Genomic DNA, 27,906 nt, shown 5'->3' with positions numbered 1-27,906 from the left:
CGCAGGATGGCGAGAGGGAGGATTGTACCTATGCTTACCAGAAGAGTAGGGAACAGCCCTCCTTCCCCCATAAAAACGTCTACCTGAGGAGGTAGATGCTGAAGGCTGCCGGCGGGAGAATTTGTCGAAAGCGTTATCCCGCTGGTGGAGCTGTTCTACCACCTGTTCGACTTTTTCTCCAAAAATGTTGTCCGCTCGGCAAGGGGAGTCCGCAATCCGCTGCTGGATCCTATTCTCGAGGTCGGAGGCATGCAGCCATGAGAGTCTGCGCATCACCACACCTTGAGCAGCAGCCCTGGACGCAACATCAAAGGTATCATATACCCCTCTGGCCAGGAAGTTTCTGCACGCCTTCAGCTGCCTGACCACCTCCTGAAACGGCTTGGCTTGCTCAGGAGGGAGCTTGTCCACCAAGCCCGCCAACTGTCGCACATTGTTCCGCATATGGATGCTCTTGTAGAGCTGGTAGGACTGAATCTTGGCCACGAGCATAGAGGAATGATAGGCCTTCCTCCCAAAGGAGTCAGAACCTTAGGTTCTGGAGTCTCTGCCCGGGGGCGCCAAAGCATGCTCTCTAGAACTCTTAGCCTTCTTTAGGGCCAGATCCACCACACCAGAGTCGTGAGGCAACTGAGTGCGCATCAGCTCTGGGTCCCCATGGATCCGATACTGGGATTCGATCTTCTTGGGAATGTGGGGATTAGTTAATGGCTTGGTCCAGTTCGCCAGCAATGTCTTTTTTAGGACATGATGCATGGGTACTGTGGACGCTTCCTTAGGTGGAGAAGGATAGTCCAAGAGCTCAAACATTTCAGCCCTGGGCTCATCCTCCACAACCACCGGGAAGGGGATGGCCGTAGACATCTCCCGGACAAAGGCCGCGAAAGACAGACTCTCGGGAGGAGAAAGCTGCCTTTCAGGGGAGAGAGTGGGGTCAGAAGGAAGGCCATCAGACTCCTCGTCAGAGAAATATCTGATGTCCTCCTCCTCCTCCCACGAGGCCTCACCATCGGTATCAGACACAAGTTCACGAACCTGCGTCTGAAGCCGTGCCCGACTCGACTCCATGGAAACACGGCCACAGTAGGAGCGTCGAGATGTGGACTCCCTTGCCCGCACCGGCGAAGCTCCCTCCGCCGACGTCGTCGGGGAGTCTGCCTGGGAGGCGGCCGTAGCTGGTACCGCAAGTGGTACCGATACCGGAGACCTCACCTCGGGCAAGGGGCCAGCCGTCGCCTCACTCGACGGTACCGGTGGCGCAAGCACCCCCGGTACCAGAGGAGAAGGGCGCAACAGCTCTCCCAGAATCTCTGGAAGAACGGCCCGGAGACTCTCGTGCAGAGTGGCTGTGGAGAAAGACTGAGAAGCCGATGCAGATGTCGAGGTCAGAGTCTGTTCCGGGCGTGGAGGCGGTTCCAGGCTGTCCAAGGGGGAGCGCATCAACACCTCCTGAACAGAGGGTGAGCGGTCCTCCCGGTGCCGATGCCTACTGGGTGCCGACTGCCTCGGCGACCCAGAGCTCTCGGTACCGAGACGGGAAGGAGACCGGTGACGATGCTTCTTTGACTTCTTCAAGCGAAGCATGTCACCGGAGCTTCCCGGTACCGACGAGGAGGACGTAGAATCCAACCGTTGCTTCTTCGGGGCCGAGGCCGAGGCTGAAGAAGGTCGATCTTGGGGGGGGGGGGGCTGTACCGCAGGAGCCCTCAGGGCAGGGGGAGACCCACCCGAAGGCTCACCGCCACCAGCAGGGGAATGGACAGCCCTCACCTGCACTCCAGACGAAGCACCACCGTCCGACGACATCAGCAATAGCGGAGGTCCCGGTACCACCGACGTCGACGCAGCCTTTCGATGTCTCAGTACCGACGATGCAGGAGGTAGAAGCCTCGATGCAGTCGATGCCGAGGTCGAAGACTTCGATGCTGTCGACGTTGATGCACTCGATGCGTCCCGTGCTGTTGTCGTCGAAGAGCCCGAGAACAACGCGTTCCACTGGGCCAATCTCGCTACCTGAGTCCTCTTTTTCAAAAGAGCACAAAGACTGCTGGCCTGCGGGCGGTGCCCAGCCCCCAGACACTGAAGACACGAAGCGTGCCAATCAGTGAGCGAGATTACCCGGGTGCACTGGGTGCACTTCTTGAAGCCGCTGGAAGACTTTGATGACATGGGCGGAAAAATCACGCCGGCGAAATCAAAATTCGCGATGATGACGAAAGGCACCAAAAAGAAGGGAGAAAAAACCCGTACCGAGGCCAAACAGGCTGGTCCCGAAAGCGAAAAGAAACTTACGCGGGGAAAAAGCTGGAAACACGGGAAAGGGGTAAAGACCGGATCGGTCTTTTTTTTTTAGTGAAATTCGCGAAGACGCGCGAGGTCAACTTGAGGGGCAGGAAACGGTGGCAAAACACGACCGTCCCGAGCGCGGACAAAAGAAGACTGATGAACACGAGCCGGTTCGGGTGGGAAGACGGCCGCGCATGCGCGGTGCACATGGGCGCGCGAGGGCTAGCAAAGGCCTTTGCTAGTGAAGTTTCCGATTGGAGGGGGCTGCCGTGGACGTCACCCATCAGTGAGAACAAGCAGCCTGCTTGTCCTCGGAGAAGCTAAGTTTTTCTCAGTCTCTTTAAAGATCACTTTATGCTATTTTGAGTATCGCAATTCAGAATAATGAGTGGAGGAGTGGCCTAGTGGTTAGGGTGGTGGACTTTGGTCCTGGGGAACTGAGGAACTGAGTTTGATTCCCACTTCAGGCACAGGCAGCTCCTTGTGACTCTGGGCAAGTCACTTAACCCTCCATTGCACCATGTAAGCCGCATTGAGCCTGCCATGAGTGGGAAAGTGCGGGGTACAAATGTAACAAAAAAAAAAATTATGGATAAGCAATAATGAACGCTGTTATGATGCCAATCCATATTGGCTGGTGATATTCAGGTTGATAAGAAAACAATTTGATAAAGCAACAAGTTTCAAATTAAAATTGTTGTCTTCAGCAGCAGGCTGGCTGAAGTACTAAAGAGGGTTTTAAACTAAAATTGATGGGGATGGGTATAAAAGGCCACAAAGTCATAATTAACCCCAAGGAAGGTAGGACATCTAATGCTGCTATAGTAGTGAATAAAAAAGAGTAAAATCTAGAGAGCCTTGTATACCAATGCCCGTAGTGTGAGATGTTTCTTAAATATGTTTTTTTTTTTTTTTTTACAAAAGAATAACCCATGATTAGGTGGGGATTGTACTATAAAATGTTTCTTGCTGTTTTGGGTACAGGTTAGGTTAAAATTGACTTTAAAATTCTCTATATAGTAAGTTTTGAATTAACTTCTATGGGAGGAAGGGGAAGCAACATGGAGATTCAGTTAGGACAGCCAAGATTCTAAAACAGATAAGAAAAAAAACCTGTCTTTTTCTGACAAGCTGATTGGTTGAGGGATGTCAGATGTTCCTCTAGGGTGGGTGAGTTGCTAGGGAGACTAGAGAGCTAGCTGCAGTGTTGCCAGGTGGGCGGTTTTACCGCCCAATTGGGCGGTTTTCCGCGACCCGCCGTGGGCAATTTTTTCCCGCGGCGGGTCGCGGTTTTTTGGGCTTCTTTTTTTTCTTTTCCGCGGTTTTTCGGGCGGTTTTTTTCAGCCGCGGGGGGCGGGGTTAGTGACGTTTTGGGCGGGGTTAGTGATGTTCTGGGCGGGGCCGATGACGGGGGAGGCGGGGCCGGTGACGGGGGAGGCGGGGCCGATGATGGCGGGGGCGGGGTTGATGACGGCGGGGGCAGGGTGATGACGCGGGGGTGGGGGTGTCAGGGGCGGGGTTTGAGTTTGGGCGGGTTTTGGGCTGTTTTTAGGCTGGATTGGGTGGGAAAAAAATTTTCCACCTGGCAACCCTGGCTAGCTGAGCATGGAGAGTGAACGTTTGCTGGGTGTGTGAAATCTAAGAAAAAAAGTATGGTTTAAAGTGAAATAAGTGATTGGAAAAGCAATTAAGACCCAGGCTTATGTGTGCCAGTTACTGAAAGTGAGCTGAGGTGAGTGTGAATGTTCCAGTGTTAGCACTGAATTTCAAGGGATAAACAATGAGTTACCATTTTTGGGTGGAAGAAATACAAGAGCCTTGGTACTGAGAATGAGGTGATTTGGGCTGAGAAGTGAGTACTTAAATAAACAGTCTTTTTCATAGCTGTATTGCTGAATAAATTTGGGGAAAACTGATGTGTTCTGGGTGAGGGAGAGCTGTACTAACAGAAAGCTGTGAGAAAGTTTAAACCATATTTAATTTGGTTTTGAGTGGAGAAAAGGTATGTTTCTGCATACAGTGAATGGAATGGTTAAGCTATATGGAATTTAAGGTAATGGAAGGTGGAATGAGAGTCTGTATGCAAAGGTACTAAGTGGACACACGGCTGCCTACTCTTTTTAGAATAGGGAATTAACAGTGAGAAATAGGCTGTGAAGTGAGTACTCCTGTAAATTATTTTGTTTCAAATAGAGTGTGTGGCCACAGTATTGAGAACTAATTAAAGGTCACCAGAGTAGAATCAGTTCCTAGACAAGCACAGGGAGGTTAAGGGTTTTGCATCCATTTATTTTCTTTATAAGTGAGGTTTAGGAAGAAGAACTCTGTAGATCATCCGCTGAAGGATTTTCAGATGAGCTCCAAAGCAAGAAAGACATCACCTAAATAAATTCAACTACAGCTAAGTGACATTGCCAAGGGCGTGGAAAGGAATATATTATTTTTTCACAACATCTTAAGGGAAAACAAAGGAACAGAACATCAAATAGCAAAAATCCATGAGATCCCTGCAAAAACACCAATAGTGCACACAAAGACTCCAATTTTTACATCAGGAAAGAGAATAACAACAAATATCTGATTTTGATAAAAGACAATTTAAATATCTGAAAAGGTTATTCCTTGTCATCAAGCAGATGAAGCCATTACTTATGGGTTGTGTCCATCAACCAGCAGGGGGAGATAGAGAGCACTCAACTTTTCACAGTGCCTCATGGCCAGCCAGCTCCACTGCCTCTTCAGTATTCTCTATCTCCCCAAGCGGGGTGGCTGCAGCTTCTTCGAGCTCCATCAAAATCTGCCTGGGGGTGGCTCCTGGCTTGCCAGTTGTTAGCCGGGGTGTTAAGAGGCTACAGCAGCTTCACTTTGAAGGCACATAGGTTAGCCCTTTCCCTGCCTTACCCATGCCCCCGTGGATTTGGACATATTAGCTTGCTTTTCCCTGTCCTTTCCCACTCAGTGGATGCAGGCACATTGGTTCGCCTTTCCCTGCCTTTCCCACTCATCTGAGCCTCCAGAGTTCTTATTACCTCTGCTTTCCTCACAGCGTTTAAAAAAAAAAAATGGAACAGAGGTTTTCCTTTGATTCTTCTATGGGACTGGAGCTGCGATACTCGGTCCGGTGAGGTAAGAGTGTTTTCTAAATCCTCCGGGGTGGGCCCGCGATTGGGACGTTTTTCGTGCAAAACCGCCATTTTGAATTTTCCCGCCGTTTTCGGCGATGGCTGCAGAGAATGTAAAGCGTTGTTCCTGGTGTGGCAAGCGCAAATCAGCAGCGGGGCTCTGTAAATCTTGCTGTACAGGTGTAAGAGCCGGCCCGAGCATGGCGAGCGATGATTCTTCCCGCTCAGAGCTGGCAGGGGATGCCATTTTGAATTCTCCGCATGGCACGGCCTCCGTAGAGACGCCCGGGGGGGGGGGGGACCTCGAATTGAGGCTATTCAGGGAGCGGCTAGCCCCGGACGGGATCTGGGTGCCCAGGGCGAGTTTTTCTCCCCTGATTTTGTGTTATTATTGCATAAAGCATACATGCTGAAAAGAGCTCTTCCTCAAGGGTCGTCTGAGGCCCCTTCTATTGTCCCCCCCCCCCCCCCCCCCCGGTGGATTCTGGCCTGGGACTGCCCGCTGAGGCTATTTTCCCTGATAATTGGCATAAAGAAAAGCGTAGAAGGGCTAATTCCCCTTCAGACTGTGGTGCACCTCCTTGCAATCTCTAGAATATTTGGGGGCCAGGTTCGACACAGACTCGGGCTATGTATACCTACCCGAGCTAAGGCGGTGCAAGCTTCAGAATCAGGTCCGTCTGCTCCTGAGGATGCCCCGCCCGCGAGCTTGGGACATTGTCCAGCTGCTGAGATCGATGACAGCCACTTTGGAAGTGGTGCCCTGGGCGAGAGCGCACCTGAGACCTCTACAGTATTCCCTACTTCAAAGATGGTCTCCAGTTTCTCAGGATTATCAATGCAGACTTTCTTGGCTCCCTGCGGCCCGACTCAGCATGGAGTGGTGGCTCTCAGACAGCATGCTGCGGCGAGGAATGCTGCTGGCGCTCCACGATTGGTGTCTAGTAGTGACAGATGCCAGCCTGAAGGGCTGGGGTGCACATTGCAAGGGGAAGCATGCCCAGGGTCTATGGACACCCGAGGAGTCGGAGTGGTCCATCAACCTCCTGGAGTTGAAAGCGGTGTTTCAGGCGCTTCTGGCCTTTCAAGTGACCCTGGAAGGATTGGCTGTCAGAGTGATGTCGGACAACACGACAGCAGTGGCCTACATAAAATCGACAAGGTGGCACTCAGTGCACAGTACTGGCCGCGCAGGCCGAACAGATTTGCCACTGGGCCGAGCTGCATCTTCAGTTTCTGTCGGCAGCTCACATTGCAGGTCAGAGCAACGTGCAAGCTGATTATCTAAGCAGGCATCAGATCGATCCAGCAGAATGGGAACTAGCAGACGAAGTATTCCTGCAGATATGTGCCAAATGGGGTAAGCCCGTGATGGATCGTATGGCGACAAGTTCAAATGCCAATGTCCCATGCTTCTTCAGCAGACGGAGAGATCCTCGCTCGGCAGGGTTGGATGCCTTGACTCAGCCCTGGCCTCCGGGCCTACTATATGTGTTTCCTCCGTGGCCCTTGATAGGGTGTGTGCTCCTGCGGATTCGGCTGCACCCAGAAGAAGTGGTCCTCATCGCCCCGGATTGGCCCAGGAGGCCTTGGTATGCGGACCTCCGACAGATGCTAGTGGAGGCTCCCCTTCCTTTACCTCTGGTTGTCACAGGGCCCGGTAGCCATGGAGGACGCCTGCTGCTTTGGTCTTATGGCATGGCGATTGAGAGGGCACAATTGAGGGACAAAGGTTATTCAAACACAGTCATTTCCACTGTCCTGCAGGTCCGCAAGCGTTCCACTTCCATGGCTTATGCCAGGATTTGGCGCCAGTTTGAGTCTTGGTGTGCTTCAAAAGCGATCACACCCGTGCGGGCTCCTGTCTCGCCGATTCTGGACTTTTTGCAGGATGGTGTACAAATAGGCTTGGCCTCTAATTCCCTGCGGGTGCAAGTGGCAGCATTGGCCTCCCTTCGTGGTAAGGTTGTGGCACGGTTTCTTAGTGGGGTGCTTCGGCTCCGAGCTTCCGTGCGAGCACCCTGTCCAGCTTGGAACCTGGGGCTAGTTTTGAAGGCCCTGCAGGCTTCTCCTTTTTGAGCCGCTTCGGCAAGCATCGGAGAAAGATTTGACACTAAAGGCCGTTTTTCTTGTGGCCATTACTTCGGCGAGACGGGTGTCAGAGCTCCAGGCGCTGTCCTGTAGAGACCCATTTCTGCAATTCTCAGAGTCCGGGGTCACGGTTCGGACCATGCCTTCCTTCATGCCTAAGGTGGTTTCAGCGTTTCACCTAAACCAGCCTATTTTCTTGCCCTCTTTTGATAAGGAGGAGTTTCCAGAATCTTTTGGGCAGTTTCACCTGTTGGATGTGCGCAGGACTCTGCTGCAGTATCTGCAAGTTACTATCTCTTTCAGGATCTATGATCATCTGTTTGTTTTGCTATGAGGTCCTCGCAGAGGGTCTCAAGCGTCTAAAGCCACTATTGCCCGCTGGCTCAAAGAAACTATCTTTTCAGCTTATCTGATTGCCGGCCGATCTCCGCCTGTAGCCTTTAAGGCGCATTCTACCAGAGCGATTTCTTCCTCTTGGGCTGAAACTGGAGCACTCTCTCGTCAAGAGATATGCAGTGCAGCAACATGGGCTTCTAAGCTCTCTTTTGCCGACATTACAGGCTGGATGTGGCTGCTAGGAGGGATGCGCGTTTTGGAGCACAAGTGCTAGCGCATGGTGTGACCTGTTCCCACCCTATATAGGGATTGCTTTGTTACATCCCATACGTAATGGCTTCATCTGCTTGATGACAAGGAAGGGAAAATTAGGTTCTTACCTTGGTAATTTTCTTTCCTTTAGTCATAGCAGATGAAGCCATGAGCCCTCCCTGTATGATTGTCTGTATGCTGTGAATCTGTTTCAGGTTCTGTTCTTGTTTCCTGAAGTTCCTTCCTTGGGAGAAAGTTGGAAAACAGTCTTCAGGATTCATGTTCACTTATAGGAGGATGAGTCCATTCCCTCCAGTTTATGTTTTGGAGGATGAGTTTATTCCCTCCAGGAAGTTGCGTGTATCCCCCCCAGTTATACAATAAGGAGGACGAGTTTATTCCCTCCAGGAGGATGTGTTCATTCCCTCCTTTTGAGTTCATGCCCTTGTTAAGGGGCTATCGTTCGCTGTGAGGAAAGTTCATGTTATTCCTATTGCGGTTTGCCATACTGCTTTGGAAGCTTCAAATACTGAAGAGGCAGTGGAGCTGGCTGGCCATGAGGCACTGTGAAAAGTTGAGTGCTCTCTATCTCCCCCTGCTGGTTGATGGACACAACCCATACGTAATGGCTTCATCTGCTATGACTAAAGGAAAGAAAATTACCAAGGTAAGAACCTAATTTTCCCTTTTCTGCCTTTTTAAGTGAAACAGAAAAAGTTAAGGGTATACATGTAGTTCTACATTTAAAAGTTGAATATGTCATTGCAGTTCTATTAAGCCACACACTAATTGAGAATTTGAATGTATTTGAATGAAAATTTGCTTGCATTTGTATTCAATAAAGAAAAAGATAATTTGCAAATCTGAAGGTGCGGTTCTTCCATTTCAGGAACAAATCCTAAATTTGGCTTCTTTTCCTCCTTTATTCTTTGAGAGTAAAGGACAAGGTTAGTTTATTTGTTCTACTCCCTCGGCTGTGAGTGTGTGTTCCTTGGATATTCGCCACGACTACAACAACAGGTATCTGGGAGCACATCACTACAGTCCAACTGAGAGGGGTGGTAACAGGTGCTACCAACTTCCAGAATTATCCAGATAACAGTGATATTCAGCAGCTGTATCCAGATAACTAACTGAACCACTTTAGACAGCAATTCTTCTTATCTAAGTTGTCAAGATAGGTATCCAGATAATGGTGCTGAATATCACTGCTGTCTGGATAATTTTCCACTCTACCTCACTTCGCCCCATACCAGAGTGTCCTGCAATGATTTTCAGTGGCATTATCCAGATAATATCACTGAAATTCAATGACTGGCCCCAGTCAGTAGCACATATCCTATTAGCATGTGCTGCTACCCAGATAAGCGCATTTGAATATTGTGCCAAAAGAATACAATTCATGCTGTAAAGGTTAATCAACACTTAAAGGTGGGAATTTGATGGAGCAACTGACATTGTAAAAATCAGTTGAAATTAAAAGTAGTTGAAAATGGACATCTCTTAACTGATTGACCAAAAAAAAAAAACAGAAAAAAATTGACAAGAGTCTATGAATGAGTGCTGAAGGACAGAAGTTCTAAAAGATCATCCTTCTCTAACATTCACAAGCAAGGAAATAACAAGAGTTGGACTAGCAACAGTACATGCACACACCCCATAAGTGGATATTTTTTCAGAAGCTCAAGATGATTCTTGCAGTGTGATGTGACATCATTTGACCCAACAATGTAGCTTCACTGAAGGTTCTTATCTTCAGAAAAACTTCTACACCAAAAGACATTTTGAGAGGTTTGTGTGATGTTACCAGTCCCTGAACAAAATTCACAGGCTTCAATGGACTACGTAGATTGCAGACTTCAACCATTCTACTCTACCTGAATAGGCACCTGAATTTGTAGATCCCCAAGAGGAAGGTTAGCTGATTGAGGCTCAAACAGACCTCAACCATTCTACTCTACCTGAATAGGCACAGCAATTTGTACATCCTCAAGAGGAAGGTTAGCTGATTGAGGATCAAACTTTACTTCAAAGGTTTCCGTTTCACAGTATGGCAGGTTCTTTACCCGATCCAGCTCCATGCTGAACCCTGAAAAATAAATAACAGCAAAACCAACATCCAATTAGAGATGGGACTTGCTTTTTTTTTTAAATCCAGGATTAGGATCCTAGATTTGGTTCATTATCTAGGTGCATTTTGGCAGTGTTCATAACCAATCTTAGATTGCAATCTTCTGTAGACAGTTAAAACACGTATAGATTATGATTTACAACTGTGAAAAAAATCAGATCATCATTGCTTATAATCAAAGCTAAGAAGAAAGATCACTTCAAAATGGGAATTATCACAGAAAAATGTTTTCTGTCTCCACATTACCACTAATTGTTTCAATTTAGTAGTATGGCTAGGGTACATCAAGCTGCTTGGTTACATATTCTAAAGGTTTCTTCCATACACATATTATCTCTCTTAAATACCTCATCATAGCCTTCTAAATTATATACTTAGGGGCCTGGGCATTAAAGTTTATCATGCACGATAAGAGCATTTGCAAGACTAAAAAGAGAATGCTATGCAGTATGCTGTATTATGCACATAAGTTAAACATGGGCTACAAGGCATGTTATTTTATTGTTAACCCCCAATTAATAAAATGGGATTTGTGTTAGTGCTATAATAACACATCTTAACTGTAGCTCACATTCATAACTATGTCCCTTAATATCTATATTCAGCGCTGCTCTCCTTATAGGTGGTGGTGATAAATTTACTTATTCAGTGGTGACTGAGCTTACACTATCCATGTGGAACCTCTTTTTACATAGAACACAGAAATCAGACAGAGGAAGTGATGTCATCAAGAGACTATGGACATCTGAGAGAAGAACTCTGATGAAGCAGTGAATAAAAGGTGGGTTTTTTGCCTTCTTCCCAAGAGGAATTTAGCAGTGTCTAAGTGGCTAAAAGATCTTACCTCCTGATGTCAACAAAAGAGCACATTTGCATAAGACAGAGAAGAAGGGTGATGGCCTTAAGCCGCTCCAAATTGGCACCAGAACAGTCTGAATCCGAGGAAGAGGGCTTCAGGGCCAGCACCGTGAGTGATGGAGAAGTTACAAAAAGTGATGCAGCATGCTGGTTCTGAGCATTAAAGGAAGGAGTGAAGGTTGTCCATGGCAATGTACAAGCAGCATTAGCAGAAATCTGCGGTGAAGTCTGGGAAATTGACCACAGAGCAGAACACATGGAAGAAGGGGTGGATGGCCTGGAAAAAGACTTGCAAGTTGTACAGGTAGAAGCGTAGCAGCAACAGAAGGGACATAGAGATCTGCTAGAATTGATTGAGGACTTTGAATATCATTTTAGAAGATGTAATTTGTAATTTAAAGGGATCTTGAGATGAAGAATTACGAAGACTGTGTAAAGCGAAGATACTTACCTGTAGCAGGTATTCTCTGAGAACAGCAGGCTTTATATTCTCACAAGTGGGTGACATTGATCCACGTCGCCTGGTCTAGGAGTTATGAATAGCATAAGCAGAGCTTTGTGGAGCACGAGACATGCTCCACCACGCACGCGTGAGTGCCTTCCTGCCTGCTGCAAGAAAGTGATCTCCTCCGTTTTATACTACAGCAAAACAGTAAAAAGAAAAAAATAAGACAACTCCAAGGAGGGACTGTGAGATTATAAAGCCTGCTTTATCTTCAGTTTCTCCAAGGACAAGCAGGTTTATAGATTCTCACAAGCGGGGAATCTCTAGCATCCAAACTCACCAAAAACAACAAACATTGCTTAATTGGTCTTCGCAATGGAGAGGACATAAATATTAACCTGAAACTATATACAATCTGAATAAATGTGCAGCCTGGAACATGGTAAAATAGGCCTAAGAGGCTGGAGTTGGATTCTACACCCCAAAGAGATTCTGCAACACTGTCTGCCCGAACTGACTGTCATGTCGGGTATCCTGCTCAAGGCAGTAGTGTGATGCAAATGAGAGGACTGAAGACCACGTCGCAGCCTTGCAAATCTCTTCAATGGAGACTGACCTCAAGTGGGCTACCGATGCAGCCATGGCTCTGACATTGTGAGCCGTGAGATGACCCTCTTGGGCCAGCCCAGCCTGGGCATAAGTGAAGGAAATGCAATCTGCCAACTAAATTGAGATAGTGTGTTTCCTGATGGCAACTCCCATCCTGTTGGGATCAAAAGAAGCAAAAAGCTGGGCGGACTGTCTGTGAGGCGTTGTCAGCTCCATGTAGTAGACCAATGCTCTCTTGCAATCCAAGATGTGAGCTGCTTTCGCCAGGATGGGCATGAGGTCAGGGAAAGAATGTTGGCAAGACAATTGACTGTTTCAGATGGAACTCTGACACCACCTTTGGCAGGAACTTAGGATACGTGCGGAGGACTACTCTGTTGTGATAAAACATAGTATAAGGTGCATCCACCACTAAGGCATGAAGCTCACTGACTGTACGAGCTGAAGTAACGGCCACCAAGAAAATGACCTTTTAGGTCAAGTAGTTCAGATGGCAGGAATTCAGTGGCTCAAAAGGAGCTTTCATCAGCTAGGTGAGAACAACGTTGAGATCCCATGACACTAGTCGACGTTTGACAGGGGGCTTCGACAAAAGCAACCTCTCATGAAGCGAACAACTAGAGGATGTCCAGAGATGGGCTTACTTTCTATATGCAGATGATAAGCACTAATTGCTTATCATCCTTATGGAGTTAGTCTTGAGACCAGACTCTGACAAGTATAGAAGGTATTCAAGCAGGGTCTGTTGTAGGGCAAGCAAGGGAATCTAGGGCCTTGCTCTCACACCAGATGGTAAACCTCCTCCGTTTGCTGGAAGCCAGCAAGACCTGGGAGACAGCCTCTGAAAGACCCAAAAAACCAAGTTCTAGGCTCTCAACATCCAAGCCAGAGACTGAGAGATGGGATGTAGAAGAGACCCGTCGTTCTGCGTGATGAGGGTCTGTGACAAAATAGTGGGGGGTTTTAAGCCTGTAAAACTGCCTTAATTATTTCCTGAAGTGTATTTCTCTATTTTGGACAGCAGGTGGAGCATGTTTATGATTAGAAGCTACTGCAGAACCAAGGCTGTTTTCTTTGTTTAAGCCTTTTGGAAAGGCAGTCTGCAGTATGCTTTCAAAGACTGTTGTTCTGGGCTCTGATTGGCCCAGGAGCTCTTTGGATTTTACTGGCTTTTTCCCCAGTCAGCCCAGGAGGAGACAAATCTCTTTACTGAGGCCCTGTGATCAGTTATATTTGTTAATTTGTGAACAGCATGTTTCCTGACCTCCACAGGTGCTTTTTAGAAAGTAAACAAATGTTTAGTTCATGTTATAATTGATCCATATTTCACTTACCTGTTCTTGTTTTGCTGATTGCACTTTTTCTGTTTCACTGTTCAAGTTCTGACAATAAAAAATATTTAGTTTGTTGACTCTGCCTGTCTGGGCTGATAAAGAATCCTGGTGGTTTGTGTGTTGGGTCTGTAAGTGCTTTCTGGGTCTGTAAGAGCTTTCTGGGAACTGTGGAACCACTGGGAGTGTGGCCTACAGTAACCTAGAAATCACTGGGGATACTTTGAGAGCGGGAGACTCGCCCAGAGGCAGCTGTGACCCAGTCGGTGGGAGGAGGGTGCTAGTGCAGAGAACAAGCGGCAGGTGTAGGCAGACCTGAGATGTGCTGAGGATAGACCCTCTAAGTGGCCATGGGGTAACCCCAGGTGGGTGGCTAGGCATTTCAAGACAAGGTTGGAAAACATTCCAATCGCCTTGGTTCTTTGGAGGATAACTCCAGAAGTAGAGGGAACCATATTTGCCATGGCCAGTATGGCAAGATCAGAATCATGGTTCTATGGTCTTGCTTGAGCTTCAACAACGTTTTCCCCACTAGAGGTATAGGAGGATATGAATACAGAAGACCAGTCTCCCAATTGAGGACGAAGGCATCTGATGCTAGTCTGTCATGGGCCTGAGGCCTGGAACAGAACTGAGGGACCTTGTGGTTGATCCGAGTGGCAAAAAGATCTACCGAGGGGGTACCCCATGCTTGGAACATCTTGTGAGCTATGCCCATATTGAGATACCACTCATGTGGGTGCATTATCCTGCTCAGTATGTTGGCCACGGTATTTTTTTGCCCTCCAGATAAGTGGTTCGAAGGAACATGCCATGTTGACGAGCCCAATGCCATACCTGGATGGCCTCCTGACACAGAAGGCATGATCCGGTGCTCCCCCCCCCATTTGTTGATGTAATGCATTTTAACCTGATTGTCTGTTTGGATGAGCACAATTTGATGAGATACAAAAGCCTTAAGAGCGTTCCAGATCGCCTGGAACTCCAGGATATTGATATGAAGATTTGTTTCCTGGGTGGACCAAACACCTTGGGTATGAAGCCCATCTGCATATGCCCCTCCCCCATCCCCAGGAGAGATGCATCCATCATCAACACCTTTTGTGGCTGAGGAATTTGAAATAGAAGTCCCAGAGTCAAATGGGATTGAATGGTCCACTACTGAAGGGAGCATACAAGCTCTGGAACACTTGGATGACATCTTCCAGGCTCCCCATAGCTTGATACCACTGAGAAGCCAGGGTCCATTGAGCTGATCTCATGTGAAGACGTTTCGTGGGTGTACCATACACTGTGGAAGCCATGTGGCCTAACAATCTGAACATCTGCCGTGCTGAGACCTGCAGAGAGGTTCGAACTGCGAAAGTGAGTGTGACAAGAGTGTCCGCTCTCAGATCCGGAAGGAAAGCTCAATCCTTCTGAGTATTGAGTAAGGTTCCTATGAACTCCAATCATTGGACAGAGCGAAGATGGGACTTGGGGTAGTTTAAAACGAACCCTAGTAGCTTGCGTACCCGTATAGTCATCCATTTGGACTCCTGAGCACCATCTGAAGAGGTGTTCTTTACCAGTCAATCGCCGAGATATGGGAACATATGTACTCCCAGTCTGCAAAGCGATGCTGCAAACTACCGTTAGACGTTTGGTGAAGACCCTGGGAGCTGACGCAAGTCCAAAAGGCAACACGTGGTACTGAAAGTGATGTGTTTCCAGCCGAAATCAAAGATACTTCCAGTGGGCTGGAAGTATCGAGATGTGAGTATATGCATCCTATTATGGACGCCCATCTTGTTTCGATAATACAGGTTTCCCCGCCCCTTCGCTGGGACATCCGAAACCTTGGGCGCCCCGTTTGATTATGCCCCTGCATGGCACTCTTTCTGGATACAAAGTCAATTGGTCAAAAACCGAATTAATGCCATTGAATATACATTGTAATAAATCGCAAATAACAGCATTTCCTACAAGATGGTGTTCAACTCAAATTAAATATCTTGTCTATTTTGGGACCTCCTGGGAAGACACATTTAAAATCAATATGGATTTACTCCTGAAAAATACTCGAAACACTTGTAATGTCTGGTCCCCGTTACATCTCAGTTGGTTGGGGAGAATTGAAACTATAAAAATGGTCATTGCTTCACGCATTATATATATAATGAGTTTGTTACCTTTCCAATTTCCTAAATCTTTTTTTAAAGATTTAGATAATATCATTTCTTCTTTTCTATGAAAAAAAAAAACCAAACCTGCTAGAATCTCATTATCTAAATTACAAATGCCACGCCATTTAGGCGGCCTGAAACTGACAGACTTCTTTCTTTACACACAAGCGTTCTTACTAAAAGGAGTATTAACTTGGTTTAATTGTCATAATATGACTGTTCCTACATGGCTTCTTATCGAAAAAACAATGGTTCATCCTCTTACATTAGAAAAAATACCATTATTGATATCACCAGCCATAGCTACTTCATGGCCCATTATTTATGACACTCTCAAGGATCTTATTTCTCTAGACTCTATTTGTAAACTCTCCATGTCTTCTTCTCAGAAGGCATCACTTTGGAGTCACTCGCACATAAAAACTGGTTCTTCCCCTTTCGTATGGAAAGATTGGGTTTTATGTGGTATATTGCATAACAGATATCTGTTCCAGAAATGCTGTCATTTCTTTTGACGAGCTAATGAAGAAATTTCACCTTCCTAATACTCAATATTTTAAGTATCTATAATTGAAATCTGCACTTACTAAGTGGTTGAATAAACAATATAATGCACAACAAAACTCAGATATTTTTCATGTTTTCGACTCTATAACTAAAACAAAGGGTATAGCCTCACAATCCTATTCTTTAGTATTACCATCTAGTCACTCGAAAATTGAGGCACTTCAAAATATATGGTCAATGGACACTAATCATGCCATGTCTGATAAATTATGGAAATGGTTTTGGACCAAATCCATGAAACCTATTGCTTCGGCTCCCATATTGCAATCTCTCTTTCTATTAGCACACAAAGCATTATGGACCCCAGTCAAACAACATAAGGTGGATTCTGCTTCATCTAACTTGTACTGGTCTTGTAATAGTGGCATAGGTACATTAGAACATATGTGCTTTTCTTGTCCTGATCTCCAAGCTTTCTGGACATCAGTTTGGGATAGAATATGTGCTATTTTTCATTTGAATTTTCCTCTTACATTTCATCTTATAATATTTTGTTCCGAAGTTAAAACAATCAGTTCATAAGTATAACTATAAATTATTTGACATGTTATTAGCCTTAGCAATCTCCACTATTATAAACAATTGGAAAAACCATAAATTGGCTTCTTTTTGCTTTTGGTGGGCTTCTGTATGTATGATTCTTAAATATGAAAAAATCTTAGCTGAACGTAACAATTCTATGCATTTGTTCCATAAAACATGGACCAAGTAGCCAAATTTGTCAAAATTAAGATTAAGAACTTGTTCTGTGAAATTTGGGGATCTTATTGTTTCTTTTGTCTGATTTTATGATAAGTGAACTTGTATAACTTACAATTTCTAAAAATTTGAAATGGCACTACATATTTAGTGATATTTCAATGTATGGAACTTCCTGTATATCTTGTCTATGATTGTTTATTTTTTGGTTTTTGTATACTTGTATACTTTGTATACTTGATTATATTTTTTGAAAATTTAATAAATACATTTGAACTAAAAAAAAAAAGAGAGAGGTTTTTACTTCTGAATGTGACTCTCTCAGTTATGGTTTTTGTTTTAAATATATTTATGTGTTTGATCATTTAGGGCCTCTTTTACAAACCTATACTATCGATTCTCAGTACGGCAAATGAGAGGAAGCCAATTCACTTCCAAAGGGCTTCCTCTCATTTGCCGCATGGGAATCGCTAGAATGGCTTTATAAAAGAAGCCCTTAGTAATTATACCCCTAACACAGCTGTTTCTCAGGTTAAACATGGCCATGTCAGGGACAGATGTTTAAATCTCTGGGAGATTTTGGATTTCAATAAAGACTGTTTTGCTTCTTACAAGGTCTGTGTCTTGTTTTTATCCATCATAGATGATGTGCTTGTGATGGGCGATCAAGGTTATGATGCTAACTGGATACAGCTAAGTGCAGCCTTTGACACTGTATCTTACTCCAAATTGCTTGACCTGATGCGTAAATTCGGCATTAGTTCAATTTATATGTTGGAATCAGGAGATGAGTGAAAGCATGATTTTGGAGAGAGGAATGCCACAAGGTTCACTACTTTCGCCCATGCACTTCAATATATACCTAGTACCTTTTGCAAATCTTTCAGAAAGCTGGGAGTATATATTCTATCTTTTTGCAGATGATATTAAATTACTTGTCTGTGTGAAAAACGGTCAAGTTCAGGTGACATCTGATCTAAACTGTAAACAAAGTTTGCTGGGTAAGTGGTTAACTGAGCATGATTTGTTTCTTAATGTCTAAAAATCTGCAGCGCTTTGGCTGTCTCACAAGAGCAACCTACTGTCTGTTCAACTTGGTTAAATTGGTCTATGCCCTCGTTATAAGTAGGCTGGACTACTGTAATTTCTTATATCTAGGTCTTACAAAAACTAGTCTAAAAAGGCATCAAGTAGTCCAAAACACTGCAGCTCATTTAAAAACCAAAGAAAAAAATCTGATCATGTCACGCCACTCTTGAAGGATTTGCGTTGGTTACCAATTTCTGTTAGAATAACATTTAAGTTATTGTGCATGGTTTTGAAAGCTTTTTGTTTGAAGTCACCAATGTATCTTTCCAATAAACTATTTAAACAAGATCATTGCCGCCTTTTGCACTCATCTCGATACTGCTTATTGCAACTTCCATCTCTTCAGGTTGTGAAATTAACTTCTACACAAAATAGGGCTTTTTGTTATTCAGGTTCATTTCTATGGAATTCTTTATCTTCCAATATCCACAATTCACCCAGCTATCTTGGGTTTCAAAAGGTTCTGAAGACGTGGATCTTTGAGCATCCTTTTTCCAGACTATAGGAGTATTAGATAATTGTAGATTTTCTTTTCTGATTCTATTGTATGATTTTTAAATTATGTTACGTTGATCTATTTTAGTTACACTGTTATAATTCTTTTTGTTTGAGCTTTGTAAACCACATTAAATCTTTATTGTATTAAGCAGTATGTTAAGTTATTACATCAAATCAATAAATCAGAACCGTTCCTCAGAAACAGACAATGGTAAAGGTGGGGGCTCAGCCAGAGTAGTCAGGTCCACAGAAAGTATCAAAGTTGAATCAGACGACTGGTCCCAGCCCAGAAGAGGCTGGCATGTCAGCATCAAATCTTTTGGACAGGGAGCTACCCTCTCGGTGCAGACACTTCTTCAGTACTGGTAACGCCAATGCCCCGGTGTTCCTGGTGCTGTATTTTCAACGGAACTAATGCTGATTTTTCTTAGCCTCCGCCCAATCAATGTTGAATCCTTTCGTGTCCTTGGTGCAGGATCTGATGATGCTCAATCCCAGTGGGCACTGCTGATGCTCAATGTCAAGGTAGGAGGAGACCTCATTAATACTGATGCATCCCCAGTGTCTGATGCAGCTTCAGGGGCCATGCAGCTCCAATGCCAGTGCTGATTGATTCAGACTTGTGGGCACCAAAAATATTTCTCCACTGCTCCTCATGACTCTTAATGGTTCTTTCCAACATCTGGTGACAGAGTTTGCAAACAGAAACATTATGGCCATGATGTACACAGGACAAGCACCAATTATGAGTGCCTGTAAGAGACATGGTCTTGCCTTACCGGGAGCACTTTTTAAAACTACTGGGAGTTTTCTGGAATATATCAAGGAAGATAGCTAAAGAAAAATCAATGATGATAAAATTAAGGAAAAAAATATACCCCAACTAGAGCACTCAGGCCTAAGGAGGCTGAGTGGTGGAAAATAAAGTGTGGGAAAACTCTAAGGCAAATAAAAAGAAGGAGATAGGAAAACATTGGTTTCGTGCAGCACTTACAAAAGAAAAAGTTGAAAAAATGCTTCAGAGAGCACAGCCAGAAGATGCAAGGAAAGAGACATGAACAAGCATCTTCACTAATCCATGGATGAGAAAAGACTGGCTGATTCCACATTGCAGCAGCGGCGGGTGGGAAGATGTGCATGTATAAGCGGTGTGCAGTTCTAAAGGCTTTTGGAAAGAATTGGGAAGTTCCTCTGTCAGATGTCACCCAGTATCTGAAAAATATGCTGTCCTGCTTGTACTCAGACAAGGAAAAGTTACTCACCTGAAACAGATGTTCTCTGAGGACAGCACGAATAATATCCACATTGATAGGTGACATCACTCAGTGAAGCCCTGCCCAGGAACCACTTTTCAGCAACTTCCAAAAGGGAAAAGGGATGGGACTTGATAACTACCATTATGTGGTTACAATCAAAGTGATTTTTATATTATATACATAAGTACTTATTTTGTACCTGGGGCAATGGAGGGTTAAGTGACTTGCCCAGTGTCACAAGGAGCTGCAGTGAGAATTGAACCCACTTCTCCAGGTTCTCAGGCTGTTGCACTAACTACTAGGCTACTCCTGCAGAAGACTTTGAGGGTGGCACACGGTGCATGTGTGCTCCTTTCTACCTGCCACCGCTGTGGGGAACCAAGCCAGTCTAATACTACAGGTGACAAAATACAACTACATGTGGACTTTGGCAGGGTAGTGTGGATATTTATCCTGCTGTCCTTGAAAAATACCTGCTACAGCTGAGTAACTTCTCATCTTCTGAGTACAAGCAGGACGATATGTCCACACCAATGGGAATCCCTAGCTACCACGCTATCTGATATAAGATGGAAAAAAAGAAGGCCTGCACCAGACAAGGTTCAAAGCAGAAGTACAGACAGGGAACAATTTATTTTGGAGGGGAGGAGGGGTTTGGACAGCCTAGAACAGAAAACAAAATAGCCTGGAGGGAGAAGTCATCCAAACTGACTGATGTGTCAGGAGTCTTATTCCAGGTAGTAGTGAGAAGTAAAAGTGTGGACTGATGACTACATTGCAGCCCTGCAAATCTCTTCTATGGAGATGATCTCAGGTGGACTACTGTTGCAGACATGGCTCTAACACTGTAAGCTGTGACATGGCCCTTCAGAGCTAGCCCAGCCTGGGCATAAATGAAGGAGATGCAGTCCACTAGCTAACTGGATAATGACTATATTGAGAACCCACTGGTCTGAGATTACAAGGTGCAACCTTACTTGGAAAAAATTCAGCCTCCCTCCTACTGGCAGGTTATCTGGGACAGCTACTTTTATTGCGACTATACTCTCCTGGAGCCAGACAAAATCTTGTCCCCTGTTTTGACTAAGCTGGCTGGGACTTTTTAGTCCTCTGCTGCTGTGGAGAAGAGCGGGAGCTCTGAGCATTCTGGGGTGGTCAAGAGGGGGTGGGAGGAACCTAAGCCTTTAGCCAACCAGAGTAAGAACCTCCTGGATAAGAAGATGAGCCAAGAGTGGGCCCAGAAAGTGACGATGGTTTCAAAACTGTTCTTGATGGTTTCAAAACTCCACCTTGTCACAAAAAGGCCATCTGTTCGGTACTGAACATCCACCAGGATTAAATAGTCTAATGGAGTACAGGAATGAGGTACACCCCAGTGTGCTACTGCACATATACATACCTCGATATAGGCAGGACAGATTTAACCCATAGGGAAGGTAGCTGTTAGAATAGGGTCAAATTGTACAGTTGGAACCAGCTCTTATGTGCAATTATCATGGCTGCCAAAACAGATCAATGTCCTGCTCAAACAAAGGGCTAGCCCAAAGGGATGAGGGGTGCAACTACCCAGGAACAACTGGCCACAGAGGTGTAACTGGCAGCTCCTCTTACGTTGTTACCCAGCAAGCATGAGCTGCACAGAGGCATATTAATGACAATCTGCTCCCTCCTCTCCTACTAGTTTTGCTCTGCAGTCAGTACTATATAGGGTGCCATATTTGAGAATCCTCTCAAAACAATTAAGGAATATTTTGCTGACAGGACCCTCACAATGCCAAGTTGTTTGCTTTTGCAGGGTCTGCACACCAGATTAATTCAAGTGGCATACAAATAGTACATACACAAAGTAAAAACATAGTTCTAAAAACATTAATAAAAAAAAAACATGAACACAACCATTTACATGCATTATAATACAGCCATACTTATAACGTCATACATATATCCTCATTTTTTAAATTTCTTCCGTAACACAAATTAATTTATGTCTCCATAGCAGCCTATTCCTGTTCCCTGCCTATTTTAAATTACTAACCAGCTCATTTTCGAAGGAGATCACCGGCCATCTTCCGACACAAATCGGTATAATGGAAAGCCGACTTTGGCTGGCGCCAACTGCTTTCCATCGCGAAGCCGGCCAAACTTCAAGGGGGCGTGTCGGTAGGGTAGCAAAGGCGGGACAGGGTGGGACAGGGGCATGATTTGAGATGGCCGGCTTCACCTGATAAGGGAAAAAAGAAAGCCGGTCTTGACGAGCATTTCGCCGGCTTCACTTGGTCCCTTTTTTGTTTCAGGACCAAGCTTCAAAAAGGTGCCCCAACTGACCAAATGACCACCAGAGGGAATTGGGAATGACCTCCCCTTACTCCCCCAGTGGTCACCAATCCCCTCCCACCCAAAAAAAAAATATATATTTTTTTGCCAGCCTATATGCCAGCCTCAAATATCATACCCAGCTACCTGACTCACTAACTACTTAAATAAATTCTCAATTCTGCACGAGTCTCAATCAGGATTTCGATCGAATCACAGTACCGAAACAGTACTAGTTACTCTCCTGAATAAATTTAAACAAACAATTACAACTGGCAACAATATACTTCTCTTACAATTTGACATGTCCAGTGCTTTCGACATGGTCAACCATGGAATACTACTACACATCCTAGAATACTTTGGAATAGGAGGTAATGTCCTTAGCTGGTTCAGAGGCTTCCTGACCACAAGGTCATACCATGTAACTGTGAACTCAAGCACATCAGCCCCATGGACACCTGAATGTGGAGTCCCACAAGGATCTCCCCTCTCGCCAACCCTCTTCAATCTATTGATGACACCCCTAGCCAAGCTACTATCCAATCAGAACCTCAATCCATACATATACGCAGATGACGTCACTATCTACATCCCATTCAAACATGATATAAAGGAAATCACCAATGACATCAACCAAAGCTTCCAAATCATGCACTCTTGGGCAGATGCATTTCAACTGAAATTGAATGCAGAAAAAACACAATGCCTCATACTTACTTCACAACATAACACAAATAAATTCACCACTTTAACCACACCAAACCTATCCCTTCCCATCGCAGACACTCTGAAAATTCTTGGAGTTACCTTTGATCGCACTCTCACACTTGAAAGTCAAGTGAAGAATACAACTAAGAAGATGTTCCAATCAATGTGGAAACTTAAAAGAGTAAAACCTTTCTTCCCAAGAGCCATTTTTCGCAAAGAGAAAGAATGAGTCAGAGCTACAGAAGGCAAGATGGAGGAACCACACAGCCTGCCGATGCCCTTGATTAGCTCCACATGGACAGCTGAAATTGTAGCTGAGGTTAAAGTCACAATGGAAGCTACTATGGGAAAAAATACTTCAGAATATAGCTGACAAGCTTAATATTGTTTGAGAGCATCTTAAGGAGCTTTAACACAATTTCAAAAATGCACCACACCAAGCAGACACATTAGAAACCTCTGAATACAATCTGGAGTCCTCAAGTTAGTGCATGGACAGATGGCTGGCCCAGGTAGAAGAAAAGCTTGAAGATCTCAAGAGCTGCTTGAGATGAAATAATCTACACTTGATAGGACTCCCTGAATCTATCACAGAGGGGGAACTGCTTGGCTTTCAGGAAGCATGGTTAGTGAAATCTCTGCAATTACAAAGTCAGGCAGGGCTCTGTCGCATTGAATGAGCACACCATTTGGGCCCCAGGAGTGCTGCGGGAGTGAAATCTAGATTGCTGATATTCCGCTTGTTAAACTTCTATCACAAAAAGGAAATTATGCAGTCCTCATGGTCTGGCAAATCCCTTATTTATGAAGGCTGGCATATCCTTTGCTTTTAGGATTATTCAACCACAGTGGCAGCGCAGAGAAAGGAGTTTAGTCCTATTTGCATGACCCTGTTTGAGAAGAAAATTAAATTTGCACTACTTTTCTCAGCTCATCTGACAGTGGATTATGAAGCCAACTCGCTTACATTGGAATCTGTGTAAGCAGAGAAGGAATTCTTGGCCCACACTAATGTGGATTGGGAAACTCCATGATTTGATGATAAGAATAATATTTTTCCGCACCATTGTGTTGGGGATATTGGCCACTTCAATAGTTATCAATAATGTCTAATTAGTATTTTTTTGGATCCATTGTAGAGACTAATACGTCACTCTTTAGATGGGGAGTTCATGAAAACATAAGATTGAATGAGCTAGAGAAGTAAGCCTCTGGTGTCTTGAGGTATAACTTTTGCAATTTGGCTCATCTCAGTGGATCCTGGATGCCTCCAAACTTTACAAAGCTGGTGCACAGCTTGCTCATAGGTATGGACAGTTTGGACTGAATAGTGCATCACATGGGCATAAGGAGAGCCCTATTTACATAGTAGATGACGGCAGAAAAAGATCTGCATGGTCCATCCAGTCTGCCCAACAAGATAAACTCATATGTGCTACTTTTTGTGTATACCTTACCTTGATTTATATCTGTCATTTTCAGGGCACAGACCGTATAAGTCTGCCCAGCACTATCCCTGCCTCCCAATCACCGGCTCTGGCACAGACCGTATAAGTCTGCCCAGTAATATCCTCGCCTCCCAACCACCAGCCCCGCCTCCCACCACCGGCTCTGCCACCTAATCTCAGCTAAGCTTCTGAGGATCCATTCCCTCGGAACAGGATTCCTTTATGTTTATCCCACGCATGTTTGAATTCCGTTACCGTTTTCCTCTCCATTCCCTCAGAACAGGATTCCTTTATGTTTATCCCACGCATGTTTATTTGTCTATTTAATTTTAAAATGCTTATTAAAGGGAGCCCAGACAAAAAAGTACCACTGGGCCTTCAAGAAAGAGATAATAGCCGTCCTTTAGTGTGAAAAAGACCCGACACGGGCCGTGTTTCGGCGCACAAGCGCCTGCCTCAGGGGTCAGGGTGTGTCTTCACAATGTATAAGCATTCTCTTTTTATTCATTTACACTCTGGATTTGGAGGGAGACTTCATTTAAACCCTATAGTACCTAACAAACTATTTAGTTTTATTGGTTAGGGATATGTGGATGCAGGCCCTGGTTTATGACATGTTATAAATGTAGCTACAGACCATAGGTATTTAGTTTACTACTCTTTATAATGCACCATAAAGTTTAATGAGCGCCTTGACCAGTTTAAGGTGTCATGCTGGTTATTAAGCATATCAATACTTGCTTTATGACACTGAATGCACACTACTTCATTGTGCCAAGTCAGCACCTAAATATTTGTAAGACCCCGAGCAAGGGTTGGGGAGTGGGCCAGTAAACAACACACAGGGCCGTGCCAACATGGTAAGCAAGGTAAGCATGGCAGGAGGGCGCCATCCTCTGGGGGGCGCCCCGCCACACCATGCTTACCTCGCCCTCTTCTCCCCAGATCCTTTTCCTTTTTTTGTTTAAATTTACCTCTGTCCGGCGGCAGCATAGCGTTAGTGAGAAGGAGGCGGCGCTCCCCCGCCCCAACGTGTCAGTCTTCCCTTCGCTCAGTTCCACCTTCTTCTGAAATCAGAAATGACGTCAGAAGAAGGCGGGACACTGAGCGAAGGGAAGACGGATGACACGTCGGGGCGGGGGAGCGCCGCCTCCTTCTCACTAACGCTACGCTGCCGCCGGACAGAAGTAAATTTAAACAAAAAGGAAAAGGATCTGGGGAGAAGAGGGTGGGTAGTGTAGCAATCGTTTTCGGGGGGAGGGGGCAACTGCAGGGGGGTGCCGGAGAGGGGGGGCGCCAACTGCAGGGGGGCGCCGGAGACCCTAGGCACGGCCCTGACAACACAGCTGGACAAAGCAGTGAAACCAAAAATAAGTATTTATTCAAAGGAATCCCTCGGGCCTGTTCCTTTCACAGGGCCTGAGATAAAGGATAGGAAACTTCTGCAGTACAGTATATTCAGTTGTAAGCAAGCCTCTGGTGGTAGGCCAAACAAAGCCTGCGACTGCCAGGGTTGCTACACCCCAAACACAGCCGAATAATACTCAGTTCTCTGCCAAGGTTTAGGTCTGACTTCAAAGCAAAACTTACAAGGTTCAATCTGGCAATAACAAATGGCTTACCTCAGCCAGGTTGCAAATATGGAACTGTAGCTTCAGCATCATATGCTGGAGATTCAACTCTTCTCTCCATGGGCCTCCTTAACCTCAGCCTGGCCATGTCTTTTATAATCCCAGGTCTGGGCTCCGCCCCTCCTGGCTTACTTCTTCCAGGGCGGGACCAGTGCTCATAAGGTGGCTCTGGCAATCAAAGCGACTGTTCTTAAGGTGGCCCAGGTTATCGGAAGGGCTTTTCATAAGAGTGAGGGGCAGTGTTCTATAAACCCCCTTACATACCCTCCCTCTCAGCTCAACCTTAGTGCCTGCCATTTCGGGTCCATCTCCCGGGACAAAAAGTCCACATTAGAATGCTCTTGACCCACCTGATGTCTCATCTGATAGCTAAAGGGCTGAAGGCTAAGGAATCAGCACATTACATGTGAACTGGAATCTTTATGGTGAGTCATCCATTGAAGGGGTTGGTGGTCAGTGACCAACAGGAAGTGTCACCCCAACAGATAATACTGCAAAGTTTCCAGGGCCTCCTTCTCAATTACTGCATATTTTTTCTCTCGGGAACAGCTTCCTGCTAATGTAGACCACCAGCTGGTCTTACCAATCTATTTCCTGAGCCAAAATGGCCCCGAGTCCAACCTCTGAGGCATTGGTCTGCATGATGAAGGGCTGGTTGAAGTCTGGGCTGACCATCACTGGTTCCAACTAGATATCTCTCTTCAGAGTTTGAAAACTCCATCCAGCTCTTCAATCCAGTATATATTTTTTTGTTTTTTGTTACATTTGTACCCCGCGCTTTCCCACTCATGGCAGGCTCAATGCGGCTTACATGGGGCAATGGAGGGTTAAGTGACTTGCCCAGAGTCACAAGGAGCTGCCTGTGCCTGAAGTGGGAATCGAACTCAGTTCCTCAGTTCCCCAGGACCAAAGTCCACCACCCTAACCAGTAGGCCACTCCTCCACTCCTATATCTTATGTAATAGAAGTGTTAGCAATTCTGCTTTCTCACCAAATTCTGGAATAAACTGATGATAGGAAGGCTCATACTTGCTTCTTCATCTGGGGTACTGGCACCTGGGTTATGCCTTCTACCTTCTGGATCTGGAGTCTCATCTATCCTTTCCTGACTGAGTACCCCAAATACTTGACTTCTTGTCTTCCCAGGATTCACTGTTAACCCAGCAGACTATCCAGTACTGCTTCTACTTGGATAAGATGTGTCCTCCAGTCTTTACTGTAGATGACAATATTGTCTAGGTAGGCAGCCACGTAGCCGACATGAGGTCTAGTAGGCAGTCTACAAGACACTTAAATGTAGCTGGAGCTCTATGTAGGCCAAATAGGAGCACTGTGAATTGGAACAAACCCTGGGGTATTGAAAAGGCTGTCTTCTTCTTGGCAGCTGGGGTGAGAGGTACCTGCCATTATCCCTTGGTCAGGTCCAGGGTTGAAATGAATTGAGCCCCTCCCAGTCGCTCAATTAGTTCATCCACCCTTGGCATTGAGTAGGCCTCTAGCTTGGAGACAGCAATTACCCTCTGGAAGTCAATGCAAAACCGGATACTCCCATCTGGTTTTGATACCAGCACAATGGGAGATGCCCAATTACTGGTGGACTATTCCATAACTCCCAAATTTAGCATTTCAGTAACCTCTTTCACCACCTCTTGCTGCTGGGCTTCTGGGATATGGTAGGGACAATGCTGGACTACCACTCTGGGTTTGGTAATAATATCATGAGTTGCAAGGTGGATCTTGTCAGGCCATTCAGAGAACACATCTCCATTCTGGCATACCAACTGCTCCAGGTCGGCCTTCTGTGAGTGAAAGAGCTGGCCACCAAATGGGACTTGCAAGGGTCTGGAGTCTACTGGGACCTCTGACCCAAAGTCATCTCTTTGAACTAGGGCTGTCATCATAGGGACAAGTTGACATGGAAGACATCCACCTTGTCCCTTTTGTCAGGTTGTGCCACCTTATAGTTGACAAGTCCTGTCCTTTCCACAACGTCATAAAGACCTTGCCACTTACATAACAGCTTACACTTGGAAGAGGGTAGAAGGTCTAGGATTATCTCTAGGCTGAA

The 27,906-nt window shown here is 45.4% G+C and overlaps 1 protein-coding gene across 1 annotated transcript in view; it reads right to left on the bottom strand.

The window, feature by feature from the left end:
- Positions 1-27,906, bottom strand: part of HYDIN (HYDIN axonemal central pair apparatus protein) — a 2,443,906-nt gene that overhangs the window by 1,238,413 nt on the left and 1,177,587 nt on the right. Inside the window, exon 53 of the mRNA XM_030205004.1 lies at positions 10,049-10,176. Within this exon, the coding sequence (XP_030060864.1) occupies positions 10,049-10,176 (128 nt within the window). The remainder of the gene's footprint in view (positions 1-10,048; positions 10,177-27,906) is intronic.

The sequence above is a fragment of the Microcaecilia unicolor genome, chromosome 5 (genome assembly GCF_901765095.1).
Source record: "Microcaecilia unicolor chromosome 5, aMicUni1.1, whole genome shotgun sequence".
Lineage (NCBI taxonomy): Eukaryota > Metazoa > Chordata > Amphibia > Gymnophiona > Siphonopidae > Microcaecilia > Microcaecilia unicolor.
The sequence above is the reverse complement of the archived record's forward strand: the minus strand, read 5'-3'. Positions and strand labels throughout refer to the sequence as shown.